Raw genomic sequence first — 14,568 nt, 5'->3', positions numbered from 1 at the left:
TACTCTTTATTTCAAGTGAATATAAGTGTAGAATTGTAATTGTCGAACGATATTTCATAGCCATACACTAGAATGTATTGAACTCAAAATTTGATAGTGCTGTTTTCATCAAAGGGTATCATTTTCGATTTCCAAGGATAGGCTCACTTGACTTGTTCAATGATTCAACTTTTTGAATTGAGTATCATTTTTACTCATATTTCAAGGGGATGTGAGTCTAAAATTGTAATTGCCGGACAATAGAACCATTTTAATTTTGGGCTGTTCGATAAGAACAGATTTGAATTGTTCATTTATTTAACTTGAGTGTGGTTTTTACTTCGATTTCTAAAGGAATGTGTTGAACTCAAGTTTGATAGTAACGTTTTCATTTTGGACAAAGATTGAATAAAATTGAATTGCTCATTTATTGAACCCAAATACGCGGAATTGATAGTATTATTCTTGTAGAGAGGAAAAAGGTAATCAGATTTCCTCTATAACGTGGAGATTTCATGTCTTCACTCTGGGTTGCGTGTTATCTAAGTCTTCAGTCTTGGCCCATCTACAGATATTGGTGATAAATCCCTGCAAGCCGACTCAAAAGTTAATCGTCTTTTTATACAATCTTCTTACAATGTATTTAGATTCCTGTATCGTCAAACGACACTAACGACAGACGATGGAAACATATTGAACTTATAAAAGAATGAAAGATTGGTGTCAGATCTACCTAATTCTGTTCTGATCATAATCGGCTGACAATTGAAATGTCACGAATTTGGACGATCAGTCCTGGGGACATTCGGCACCTTTCTTAAGGTGTGGCATGTAGACAGTTGAAATAATGTAATACTGTTGAAGTTCTTGGGGGGCGGGGTAGGAGTGACCTTTCTTTAAGTATTATAAACGATATATGTTTAGCATTTTTTGGAAAGTATGAAATTTCTCACAGCTTAATCCACACTCGGATTGATTTTTTAATTAAGTAAACTTAATAAAAATACAAACGCTATTTAAAACAGGCACATCAACAGGAGGTCTTGTCACTTACTGAGCAGCATAAATTGATGGAATTTTCAATCTGTCATATCTTTGTACAGTAAATACTGAATGGAATTGAACAATATTTGGACTGATACTATTAAGGGGTGAGGCTACCCGAAAAATTTGTTCTTAGATTTGGTGAAAATATCTTAATAGTGTACCTACACTTTCCATTATTTTTTCCCCCCAAAATGAGTTACCCTGGCAACAACTTTTGTTTCAATTTTAGTTTTCCCTTCTTTATTACATTTCCAACTACTTGTACTATTTTCAATTCAATAGCTTTAACAGTTCAGAATAAAGATTTTCGGATAGCTTCCCCCCTTAAAGATTCAACTTTCACGATGTCGTGGTTTACAATGAATTCTATAAGGCTAAATATCATGGATAGTCTTTAAGGTGTGGCCTGTAGACATAGATTTATTTATTTTTATTTTTTTTTACTCCACTGACTATCTGATACATTTCCCAATATTTGGCCTGTAGACATGTTCTATCCAGACGAAAATGTAGTGTGTAATGAAAACAATGGTCACCACTCATACATATAGAGCTTTAGATTCTTAAGAGCTTTCACGCTGAATTTAACCAATATATCTTAGGACGGCTTCATTGTGTACATATATATATACTCCAGACTATTCAATAATAGGTTACTTCACTTGTCAATAAAAATCTCCATTTCTACCAAATATCTCACACGAATGATTGAGAACCACCAGAAGCAATCAGCCATATTTTCAGCTAGTAGAAGTAAATAGTTTAACAGAAGAAAAGAACATCTTCTGATGGTAGTAGCTAATCAACCAGCAAGTACTAATGGTTTATTATATATTGGTTTGGTACTAAACTCTAGTTTTATGCTTCTGTGTTAATGTAATTTAATGGTGTCGAGAGAAACTATCCGTCAGACTGCGACTAACCAAATTTCATTAGTTTCTTAGTTGGTATAATAGCAGTACATATTTAGATTTATGTTAGGAACCAATAGTTTCTGAAATGATATCCTTGCTCCCATCCCCCTCGCTGACACTCCTTAAATTTCATTAGTTTCTTTGTTGATATAATAACAGTACATTGTCTTAAAGACCACAATATAGTTTCTTAATAAATATAAATACCTATACCCCAAAGTTCTCTTTCACTCAACCATAGTATTGGTGACTAGAACAAATTTTATTTAGTTTCTTAGTTGGTATAATGACAATACATGTAGATTTATGTTAGGGACCAATAGTTTCAGAATAGATGCCCATAGTGTACCTCATTGTTGTCTACCTGGGGATCACGTGGCTAAGTGGGTAAGACGCTAGATCGCTAGCCTGGAGGTCGGGTGTTCGATCCCTGCATTGGCCGAGAAAGTTCATCCTGATTTCCCGGCGTTCTTCCCCCTTGTCAGTGATGCAGGACAGAGGGCCTGACAAGGACAGCTGTCTAGTCCTTCGGATGAAACGAAAAACCGAGGTCCCGTGTATACATTTGAATGCAGGTAAAAGATCCCTTGGCAGTTGGAATTCGATATAAGAGTAGGCGATGGTGCCGCTGCCCGGGCAAAGTTTCCCTCATAGCACACTGTATGGCGTATGCCCGTCTTCATTAGCCTAGTATAGGAGCAGAACAGTAGGACGTTAAACCCCATTTCATTTCATTTCATTTCATTTGTTGTCTACCTCCCGTCTCCCTGGGTATCACAAATGATTTCACCATAACATTCTAGATCTTTCAGTTTGTAGTAAAACAAATTTACAAAAGAAAATCAATTTGTGTATTAGGGCAAGAGAAAAAATTGAAAGAAAAAATATGTTACACAGAAACAAACTTGAAAGATGAGTTCTGCTTGAATAAACAAAAATTATACTAATTAAAGCAAAATTCCTCTCTTGTAAAAAAGTTATTTTGATTAGGTCACAGGTGTCAGTGTCACTCCTGATTTATATTTTCGATAGATGTAGTAAGTAACGAAATAGAGAATCACAAAAAAATATCCAAAAATGACTTAACCCAAATTGTCATCAGAAAAAGTCAGAGCTTTGAGCCTCCGTAAAAAAAATTTTTTTTATCTGGTTTTGAATTTGTAAGTGGAATGATAAGATCTACTGGAGAAACTAATCAAATCAAATGTATAAGCTTAGTCATAATATTGTCACCTATTTTAATTCAAGCGAAATTCCTCTCAGGTAAAAAATGATGTACACTTGAGTGGAGTGTGAATCCTCTCTGTCAGAAGATTAATGAAATGTAAATTGGTATCAGGTTGTGTGTAATATGATGACTCGTTTGATGTGTGATTTTGTTGTATAACTGCACCCAGCAACATTAATATTGATGGCCGTTTTACAACCTTCGATGGTTCCGTGAGCTTGTTCGTGTTGGTATTACTCGTTAAGTATTCATAACCACGTCGCTGTAAGCTTATATTTTATTGTAATAACGTGGAGCTGTGATATTGATTCACCAATATCGCATCATCCTGTTGCTGACAAGAAAAATGGCGTCATTACAAGTCTGACACCCAGTATAATGTAATTTTAATGAGAACATGTTTTTTCTTTTCTGGTATGAAAGATCACCAACCTTAGATTAGTCAAATTAAATTAAATTAGCTGAATTGGGGCAAACATTTACAAATGTCTTGGTGTAAAAAAAAATCTTTTAAAGTGAATAATCAGTTTCAGTTAGAAAAGTGTACTGAATATGTGGGATGGGATCTTGTATTAAGCTCCTGTTCTTATACTTTAAATTTAAACACCCCCACCCCCCTTCACATAATAGTTCAGTACCATCCAATATTAAATCTTTTTTCCATATGTAAATGTGAATGTGCTAGACAATAATTTGCATTTTTGAAAAGAGAAATTAACGTTTTCAGTGGCATGCATTGATATATTGTTTGAAATTTGAGCCATGTGCCATATTCTTCGGTGTATTAGGCGCATGCATAGATAAAGCGCAGGGTGAGTTTGTCAGAGGTGTTCCTATAAAAAATTAAAACCGCACGGTTCAGGCGCACCCTTCTACAGCACATTGTGAAACACATAAGTACCATATGTGTCCCAGTTACACCTGCGAGCTCCAGTAACTGGGTAAACTCTAGCGTTTACTGTTATAATCATTACCGATATTTCACATTATTGAAATAAAAATTGAACCATATGTTAGTCCCGAAATGACCTAGTTTGTGTGGAGTGGACATTAAACTTTCCTCTCTCTCTCTCTCTCTCTCTCTCTCTCTTTCTCTCTTTCTCTGCTCCAGAACAATTATTTCTAGTACACTTGACTCAATAAACTACCCTCTGAAAGTTTGTTCATGAAATTGACGAGGCTTATTTATGAATTATTTTTTGTCTTGTTTTTCAGTATCTAGGATGTATTGAGGTTTTTGATTCCCGTGGTATGCAGGTCTGTGAAGAGGCAGTAAAAGCCCTAAAAAACGTAAGTAAAATTACACTACAGCCAGGGCGAGCTGGCTAATAGTGATCTATTTCAGTGCCACTCAAAAAGAATTTTGTATTCAGGAGAGGGTTGAATGTGGCATATAGCAGACTCGTACTGGTATCACACAATTGTTTTCTCTGGGTTGTATTCCTGATTATTTGTTTTCAATTTTGAGTAAAGTCTGTACCACTACAGGCCGGGACTGAACAGCACATTGGACGCTTATGGCTAGCTCTCGGATCCATTCACTTATTTTGATTTGTACGTTTGTTTGTGATTTATACATATTGTGTCTTGTCCGTAGATTCGTTTTGTGTAAATTATGTGTGGTGCAGTCTCCCTGCACTTAATAATATATTAGTTAACATATGATTATGACATTACATGTTATTTTACATCAACATAGATTTATATCGCTAGCATCCGTAGTCAATCAAACATGCCGTAAATAACCACATAGATCATGCTGTCTGGGCAAAATTCTCCTTTCTGACATTGCACACATGGCCCTTGAAAAATAAAAAAATAAAAAACAACGTATGTTTGTTTCTAAATACCGAAGTATTGTGCTAATTAGACAATAAAATCCATTCTTTTTCTTTGATCAAAACTCTGGTCATTGGACGCAAATATACCATGGTTACCCAAAGTTAACAAAAATAGCAACAAGTCAACATATTGCTGGCTACATTTTATAAATCTATAAGGTGATGAACGTTGATTATATTCCATCACTCTGTTGTTAGAGTGTTTCAGATCCAGACTCTAATTAGGTTAGAAACTGAAACAAATTAGATTGTAATTCTTTGAATGAATACAGTATCAGATTTGTTTTTATTCAACCATTTCTATCTGATTACTGTAAGATGCTAGGAATTTCTATTTCTTTTACTGATTACCACAAGCTATTGTATTACATATTGTGTAGAAAGTGAAAGTGAAACTGGGCTAATGAAGACAGGAACGTCCTACTGTTCTGCTCCGAACTGGGCTTATGAAGACGGGCATACGCCATACAGTGTGCTATGAGGGAAATTTTGTCGGACAGTGGCACTATGGCCAACTCTTGCATCGAATTCCAACTGTCAAGGGATCTTTTACGCAGGACCTCGGTTTTTCATCCCATCCAAATGACTAGACAGCTGTCCCGGTAAGGCCTTTCGTCCTGCATCACTGACAAGGGGGAACCACACCAGAAAATCTGGGTGAACTTTCTCAACCAAAGCAGGGATCGAACACCCGACCTCCTGGCTAGTGAGCCAGCGTCTTACCCACTTAGCCACCGTGACACATCGTACTTGAGAAGGGAAAGTTTATGGTGTAATATATCTTCATGTATTTTTTAAACACTTGTAACATTTTGAATCTTATTGATTACTCGCAAAATGTCTTTGTTTTGGACTTGGCATCTTGCCTTATTTCTATAAATTGAACAGTTCTGAACTGTTGGAGAGTTTAGGGTTGGGTGGCTGAATGGTTTAACGAGTGCTTGTTTGATCATCAGGTCTGTCATTGAGTCAAGTGGTATGGTTTAGATTTTTGGCTTCTACAGGACAAGGAATAGGATTGCCTGTGCAACCTCCTGGGTTTTCTCCGGGTCCTCGGGTTTCCTCCCACTGCTTAAGACGCCTATGCGCAACACACAGTCAATCATGAGATACCTTAGAATAATACATTGTTTAGGAAATTATCCCGTTTGCATGGATTCTCTCCCTTGTTGGAGTGTTTTCATTTCGAGATCAGTCTGATTTGGACAGTTAGACCAGCTTCCAAATCCTTTTCCTTAAAAAAAAAAAAAAAAAAAAAAAAAGGACTTAAAATTATTGATTTCATTGGATTTTAGGAGTTCATTTGTTTTTATGATTTTGGTCTTTCATAGAAACAAATTATATTAACACAGTAAGCCATAAATAGAACTAAAAATAGTAAGCAAGTTGACTGTCGCTTAATATTTCAAAACAAAAATTGATGGAAAACAATAAACTATATATATATATTGAAGATCAAATTTAATCTCTTTCATTAATCGTTTGAGCGGTGCCTAGCTACTTCACACCCTATATGATTACCGATGATATAATTCAAGATTTCCTAAAATAACCATTTAATTTCTCCAGGGGCTAGTACGGTCTTATGAGTGACCTTTGATATAATTTAGTTATAACCACCATCTATCAACTTGTTAATTGATCTGATTTAATTATGGTAGCTGACCACTGTTGATATAGATTCTACTAGTGTTATTATGTAGATTGGATCTCATCTGACCATCGACAAATAGTAGACACTACTACACCTGGTAGATCTATAATATAGATCTTGTATACAATTGAGAGTGGGTGGGTGTTAAGTGGTCTAACGTAGGCGCTTTAGATTGAGTCGGGTGGCGTGGTTTTGAACCCACACATGTACTGACAAGTATTATGGTTGTCGAGCAGCCTAAACTTGTTGGTTTTATCCGGTAGTCTAGTTTCCTCCCCCTGCTAATGATGCCCATAAGCAAGTGAACTATTGAAATAAAAATGTACCTTATGTTAGTCCCGAAGTTACCTCTCTCTCTCTCTCTCTCTCTCTCTCTCTCTCTCTCTCTGTAAATATTTGTATAGCTCTGGCAACTGTACAACAAAACAAGAACAAAACAAACAATATAGTAACCAATAGCAGAGCCAATACAATTAGATACACATTCCAACTGTCTGACCCATCTACTTTATAAGTTAGATATCTTGATTTATTGGTACTCTAGAACAGAGCAATAAACAATTCTAAATCCTTTACAACTAGACTTGATGTTATCTTGGGGGATTGGATGGCCAAATGGTTAGTGGGTGCAGGTTGTATTATCATAAGGTCTGTCATTGAGTCAACTGGCGTGGTTTTATTCCCGGCTTCTACATGACAAGGAGTAGAGTTGCCTGTCTAACCTTGTGGGTTTTCTCCATTTCCTCTGTTTTCCTCCCACTGCTAAAGACCCCTACGTGCAATCGAATTATTGAAATAAAATTGAACCATGTGTTAGTCCCGAAATGACCTAGTTTGTGTTGAGTGAACGTTTAAACTCTCTCCCTCCCTCTCCCTCTCTCTCTCTCTCTCTCTCTCTTTCTCTTTCTCTTATGGTGCTTGAGACATGATCCAGATACAAAACCAGGACGTACAGAGAGAGCATTTCAATATCCCTGTCCTCAAAGGGACAATAACACACTTGCTGGCTTGAAAGCTCCAGAAAATAAATAATATCTCTATCTAAGTACTAGATGTTTAAGTGTCCTACCTGTTGTGTAAATTATCCATTACATCCTATTTTACTTGTCGAGAGGGTTCGAAAATATTTCTAAATCAAAGTTTCATTTGAAAAGGTTTACGTTAGACGTTTCAAACCATTATGTTGAATTTTTCAAATTTTTTTAAATAAGGTGTGTTAAGATGAAATTTGTATCATCAATTAATTGAAATATTCTAAAATAGTACAATTTGTTGACCAGAATAAAGATTGGGACATATTATTCAGTTACAACAAGAGTGGTATTGAGCCTTTAACATCATTCATTTTTTGCAACAGATCGCAGCCAGTCATTTGAAGTTTACATGAGTAGACCTCAAAAAATATTTTTAATATTGTTCAAATCATTGCAACCTACTCGAAAATTGAAAATTAGCAAATTAATGATATCCTCATCTAATTAATGAACTCAGAAACACAGATTAAAACACAGATCCTATTTCGTTTTGTTTTTTATAGTTCAAAATTAGGTTTTACTTGTCTTCACTACACTAGGATATGGAAGAGTTGTTGTATAACCCGCGTTCTGGTTTATTTAAGGGATTAGCCTATGAAATCGTCTGGTGCAGCGAGTACTTGGCTTGTGATGCACAGAACTGGGGGTATCCTACTAGAAATATCAACGCTGATCGGTTAATCAAATGTCTGATGTCATCAAAAGCAGATCGTATATCCCCTGACACAACCTCCCACTATAACTAGTCAGATCTTCATGTAGTAGAGGTCATAGAAAGTATTAAAAAAAAACCAAACCCCGAAACGAAATATAGATCTGTATTTTAATCAGATTGTAGCGTTTACTAAAGTTTGAAGAAAGCCCCAGCAACAGGTGGGTGTTGATTACATTAAATACGACAAGTCTTGTAAACAATATTATATAGAACCACCATAAATCAACATAAACATTTACTTTTCATTAAACACATGGCTAAACAATGTGTATTCAGTTTAAACTACATGTCTGTAACATGTAAACTGAGGGTCACCTGGATCAAACATTGATCAAAGTTATTTGAACAAACCAGTCAAGTGTTATCAAACAGAAGATTATATAACTTGAATTGAAAGTCGTTCCCAAAATTTGTTAAAGATACATTCTCTTGAAAGTATTTATCGGGTAGTTAATTCCAATTGGAATATTTGAAAAGTAGAGACGCCTTTAAAAAAATTTGTTTATAACAATGTCAGTATGAAAGCCATTTTATCTTTTTTAAAGTTAATGTATACATCAATACTGTTTACATTTTGAGGTGGTTGCCAAAAATACTCCAATTTTATTTCTGTCACATAAAATTAAAAATTTTACTTATCATACAATCAGTTAGAAGCTAATTAGAAAAATTCCTGAAAACCAAAATAAATTTTCTGTATATATTTTCATTAAGACACTAGCAAGACAATTCACATTTTAATTCATTTATTTATATTTCAACATATAATATTTTCCAAGTGACTTTAAGACAAGAAGCAAACCACAATTAAAACCAGTATTATGAGAGCTATTATTAATGAGAATTCAAATAAAGTATCTAAGAGAATTTTAATCTTTGCAAACTACAACATTGTTAAAGATCTGATCAATTGGCATTGGCCAAGAAAGTTCATTGGAATTCTCTGGTGTGATTTCCCCTTGTCAGTGGTGCAGAACGAAGGCCTGATAAGGACAGCTGTCTAGTCCTTCGGATGGAATGAAAAAACAAGGACCCATGTATACATTGGCATACACTTAAAAGATCCCTTGACAGTTGGAATTTGAATAAGAGTAGGCCGTAGTGCCGCTACACGGGCAAAATTTTCCTCATAGCACACTGTATGGCGCATGCCCTTCTTCATTAGCCCAGTAGGAGCAAAACAAATTAAGAGTAGGCTGTAGCACTGCCGTCCTCACAAAATTTCTCTCATAGCACACTGCATGGAGGGTACTCATTTTCTTTAGCCCGGGTACAACATTAAAACCCATTTTATTCATTGGTTTCTTCTACTTGAAACAAGTTAAAGTTTTCTTTAGCCCGGTTTGACGCTAAAACCCATTTTATTCAATGATTCCTTCTACTTGAAACAAGTTAAAGTGTGGCCACATGTATCCACTTTAGATTAGATTTTTAACAGTTAATTAGTTATTTAATATCAAGTGATAAGGATATATCTACTTACAGAAAGTGACTATTAAAACTTACATATTTGTCCGATTGGTCATTTTTACATGGCAGGCTTTTTTGTTTATCAAACTAATTTCAAGTGTCAAAAGGGTGTATCTCGTTAAATTAGCCAAATACTCTTTTTTGCATTTTTAAAATCTCCCAATTAAAATGCACATTTCTTTCTAAGCTGTGTATCTCTACACCAATTAGAACTGTTCTGGGTATCATGTGTCCAAATATTGTATCTTGATTTGTGGAAATTTTGAAATGCAAAAGGTTCTATTTCTTAATCTTTAGAAATTCTTAGATACACTTCACCAACGAATTGTATTCTTAGACGGGGGTTTGTTTTTTTCCTTACGTTGAGATACTTATTGATTTTTAGAATCGCAAATATTTGTAATAATATTCCTGATACCATTAGATCATAGAATTTCAAGTAAACCATTCATCTGGATTCTGCATAATCGCATTCCTAGATGTGCTTTGGTTTGGGTTTTTTTTTAAGTCCTATGATAAAATTATAGATTTGTAGAATTAAGAATATATCTAATATTATTTAAGATTTTTTGATCTTGACCGAAGTAACATTTTTATTTTCATAGCGTCCAGTAGATTTATAAGCCATTAAACTCCAATTCTGTTCAATTCATTTCTGTAGCTTCAAGAGGTTAAAATCTATTCTATTCAATTCATTCTCCATGCTTCAAGTAGATACAGAGAATCTCCTACGAGTCTTTTAAATAAAACATCTATTAAATAGAAATAGTTATTTTTTAATAAAAAAGAAGTTACTTTTAATAAAAAAGAAGTTCCTTTTAATAAAAAAAATGAACTGTTCTTTGAAAATGAAATAAAGTAGTCCCCTTTTAACTAACCAATCAAATTCATGTAAAGCGATATCTCCTAAGGAGATATTGCAGTAGATTATGAAATTTATCATACAAGTGATATCTACTGTAGAATGTATTATTGGGTGATAAAAGACATTAGACTTCTATTCTGTTCAATTTATTTTCTTAGTCTGGGGTAAATGATTATATCCTGACTTGTATCTATTGACAAACATGGAAATGAAATGAAATGGGATTTAACGTCCTACTGTTCTTGTTTGCTGCGACTGAGCTAATCAAGATGGGCACACGCCATAAAGTGTGCTATGACTATGAGGGAAATTTTGCCCGGGCAGCGGCACTATGGCCTACTCTTATATCGAATTCCAACTGGCAAGGGATCTTTTATGTCCATGCAAATGTGATAATAAATATATACATGGGACCTTGGTTTTTCGTCCCATCTGAACGACTAGACAGTTGTCCTTGTCAGACTCTCCATCCTGCACCACTGACAAGGGAAACCACTTCAGAAAATCCTGAAGAACTTTCTCGCCAATGCAGGGATTACACACTCGACATTCAGGCTACCGAACCAGCGTCTTACCCACTTAGCCACGACAAACATGGAAAAACAATAATATTCAACTAAACACAGACTGAATACACATCTTTTTCTAGAAAATCGATTTTAACATGTCCTAGTAACGATTATTTATTGCGCTTTTGATATACAACACTATGCAATGAATAATTGATGAGTTGTGGATATAAAAGATCCCATGGCAGTTGAAAGTTGAGCAGGTGGAAATCTGCTGTCAGAGGTAGTTTCCTCTAGATTACATATTTTATTATCTCAAATTACTTTAAAATTAAACAGTGGGGATGTCTGTCTGAATAGTCTAATATGTGTGCTATAATCATTGGAATGTAATTGAACCATATGTTAGTCTAATGTTTGTGCTATAATCATTGGAATGTAATTGAACCATATGTTAGTCTAATGTTTGTGCTATAAGTATTGAAATATAATTGAACCATATGTTAGTCTAATGTATGTGCTTTAATCATTGAAATATAACTGAACCATATGTTAGTCCCGAAATGATCTAGTTTGGTGGTTTATTTGTAATATAAAGGGTGAATTTGAAGAGAGACGGTTAAATTGAATAAACTGAGTTAATATATTCTTCAAATCTTTGCGAACAAGTATGTCAGTGGTATATTGAATAATCTTTTCTTTATCAAGTTATGTGAAAGTGCAGTTTGCATGGTCGTTGATTTATAATTTATATGCGTACAGTTCAGAAAAATTATTTGATTTGATATTTATGATGAAGACAGGCGATCAAATTGAGTAAATTCAGTTAATATATTCTTTGTATTAATGCGAACTTATTTTTCAGTAGAATATTAAATAACTTATTCCATATGTAAAAAAAAAAAAATTCTATGGGCGTTGAATGTATTAATTTATATGCGAACAGTTCGGACAAATCATTTGATCAAAAAGTTTTTGACGTGACAATCGATCAGATTATGATTGATACTTGAAGCTGGATATAGGGCAGAAATATCTCAGTTAACACGTATCTCGTCTCTTCTCATTTATCTTGTCACGACTGAATATTTCTAAAGAATTAGGTGAATAATCTGATTAGTGAATACTTAGCAGACTGGATTATAATTGAATATGATGTATTTTATACATCATCAGATATAGAAATTGAGAAATGCTGAAAGGAACTAAATCTCTGTGAATAAGGTTAAAATACCAGTACATGTAAAGTATTGAATAGCGTTGATCAGATTTGTTTTTCTATTAATGATAGATAAAGCTTAATATGTTAAGATTTCTAGAAGGGAAATTTGCCCTTTAAGTAGTAACTGTGCCATCTTTTCACTGATTTCCATCTTATAGAGGTATCGTTTTGTTCTACCACCAACCTGTTAAAGGAGGTAAATCGCTAATATTTGGGACCTAGAAATTGACCCAAATGGGTCGCAACGCATATAATAATGTAATTTGATTGTATATAAACTGATTTACATTCAGTTGGTTCCGTTTTGACGCTTTAATTTCAAATCAGTTATGTCCAGCGAAATACGGCCTGTGCCTCAACCCTATAGCAATTTCTAGCGTCTGGTCAGGGCTCTATAAAAGTTGAGTGTGCCTGCGCACACACTTGAAAATGTGCCTGCAGGGTCATACTGAAACACAGGGATGTGGCCAGGATTTGGTGAGTGGTGTTAAAATATATTTGGCGAGCGGAGCGAGGCAAAAAAACTTTTGGGAGGGGGGCGTGGTCTTTTATGAAAATTAAACCCTTCTTGTTGTATTTTCAGAGCATCTGCTGCCTTTTGTATTTGGTTCAGTGCAAATCAAATTTCCATTTATATATTCAAATTTTACCAAATTCACTTAATTTTCATCAATGATACAGGGATCTAAAAACTTTTTGACACCACCCGACCGAGCATAAAATTGTCCCGCCCCACTCTGTTTCTCTGGATAGATTAAAAATTACTAAAATTTTGTTTGTGTTTTATTTGAGTACAACGAATTATGACAACAGTTAGATATTGATAATTAAAACACATATTATTATTTGACTTGTTTGTAAAGTTGTTGTACGTGTCTCACGAATATTATTATTATTACGGTGGAATGAGAATCAGGTCAGGCAGAAACTGAGAAAGCTCTCATCGTCCTCCTAGTCCTACTCTCGGGCCGTAGCAAATCCACGGTCAACACAGGGGGGTAAACTCAATATAACCACATGCATATAACCACTTTATTAATATAAAACCAAAACAAAAACAAGAACAAAACCATGCACAACTAAGCATGTACCTGTAGATATACTGATGTCCAAAAGAAAGTATACACACTAAAAGTATGACTAAGTTTTGTTAAGATTAAAAACATTTGATAAAGCATTACTGAGTTTGTCTCTTGCGTCCAAACTCAACATTTCTAAGCAAGATAAAAATGTGAAACAAATTGACATTCTACCCAAATACCGTATACCATGGAAAAACAACTTTGGTTGATGCAGCACAAAATGCACAGTGTATACTTTCTTTTGGACATTAGTATATAAATTGCGTACAGGTAAATAAACAGTAAACGAAGATATACATGTAACAAACTTATTAGTTGGCTGAATGGTTTAATGCATGTCCTTTAGATCCTTAGATCTGTCATTGAGTCAACTGGCATGATTTCAATCTCACATTTATTATACGTGACCAGAAGTAGGTCACCTGTCCAACCTCATGGGTTTTCTCCGGGTCCTCTGGTTACCTCTCACTGCCAAAGACCCCTACCCGCAAGCGAATTGTTTAAATACTATGTAATGACAGTTTGTGACAGGTGGATGTTAAACCCCATCTTTCTATCTCTTAACTCTGTGTGCTCTTATTTACAAGTCCTGTATACATTTTCAGAATAATCTATACACTGGTGTTCACTATAGCCTTTATACGATAAATATACAATAAATTGAATTTGCCATTCTAGAATTTTATACTTTATGCATGAGTAAGTTTTATGTTTGTCATTTCTGTTGTCTTAATGTCATTTGAATATTGACATTATGTGATATACAGTTTGCTATAGACCATGGTAAATAAAATAAGCTATTGTTAACCAAGTCCTCATTGATAATTCAGATACAACCTGGGACATTACTCTAGCGTGTTTTGCTGTACTGGGAGAGTTTAGTACAGGACGGGTGGCATGCAACTGTGCGCCATTGTTTTTACGGGGGTTGAATGGCTGAATGGTTAGCACGTGCGCGCTGTATCATAAAGTCTGTCATTGAGTCAACTGGCATGGTTTTGAATCCCC

The 14,568-nt window shown here is 34.8% G+C and overlaps 1 protein-coding gene across 3 annotated transcripts in view; it reads left to right on the top strand.

The window, feature by feature from the left end:
* LOC126822229 (protein numb) overlaps positions 1–14,568 on the top strand; it is a 76,398-nt gene that overhangs the window by 36,734 nt on the left and 25,096 nt on the right. For all 3 annotated transcript variants that reach the window (XM_050550992.2, XM_050550990.2, XM_050550989.2), the window contains exon 3: positions 4,384–4,458. In XM_050550992.2, the coding sequence (XP_050406949.2) occupies positions 4,384–4,458 (75 nt within the window). The remainder of the gene's footprint in view (positions 1–4,383; positions 4,459–14,568) is intronic.

This window comes from Patella vulgata, chromosome 5 (assembly GCF_932274485.2).
Source record: "Patella vulgata chromosome 5, xgPatVulg1.2, whole genome shotgun sequence".
NCBI classification, from domain to species: domain Eukaryota; kingdom Metazoa; phylum Mollusca; class Gastropoda; family Patellidae; genus Patella; species Patella vulgata.
This window is presented reverse-complemented; position numbering and strand designations above follow the sequence as displayed.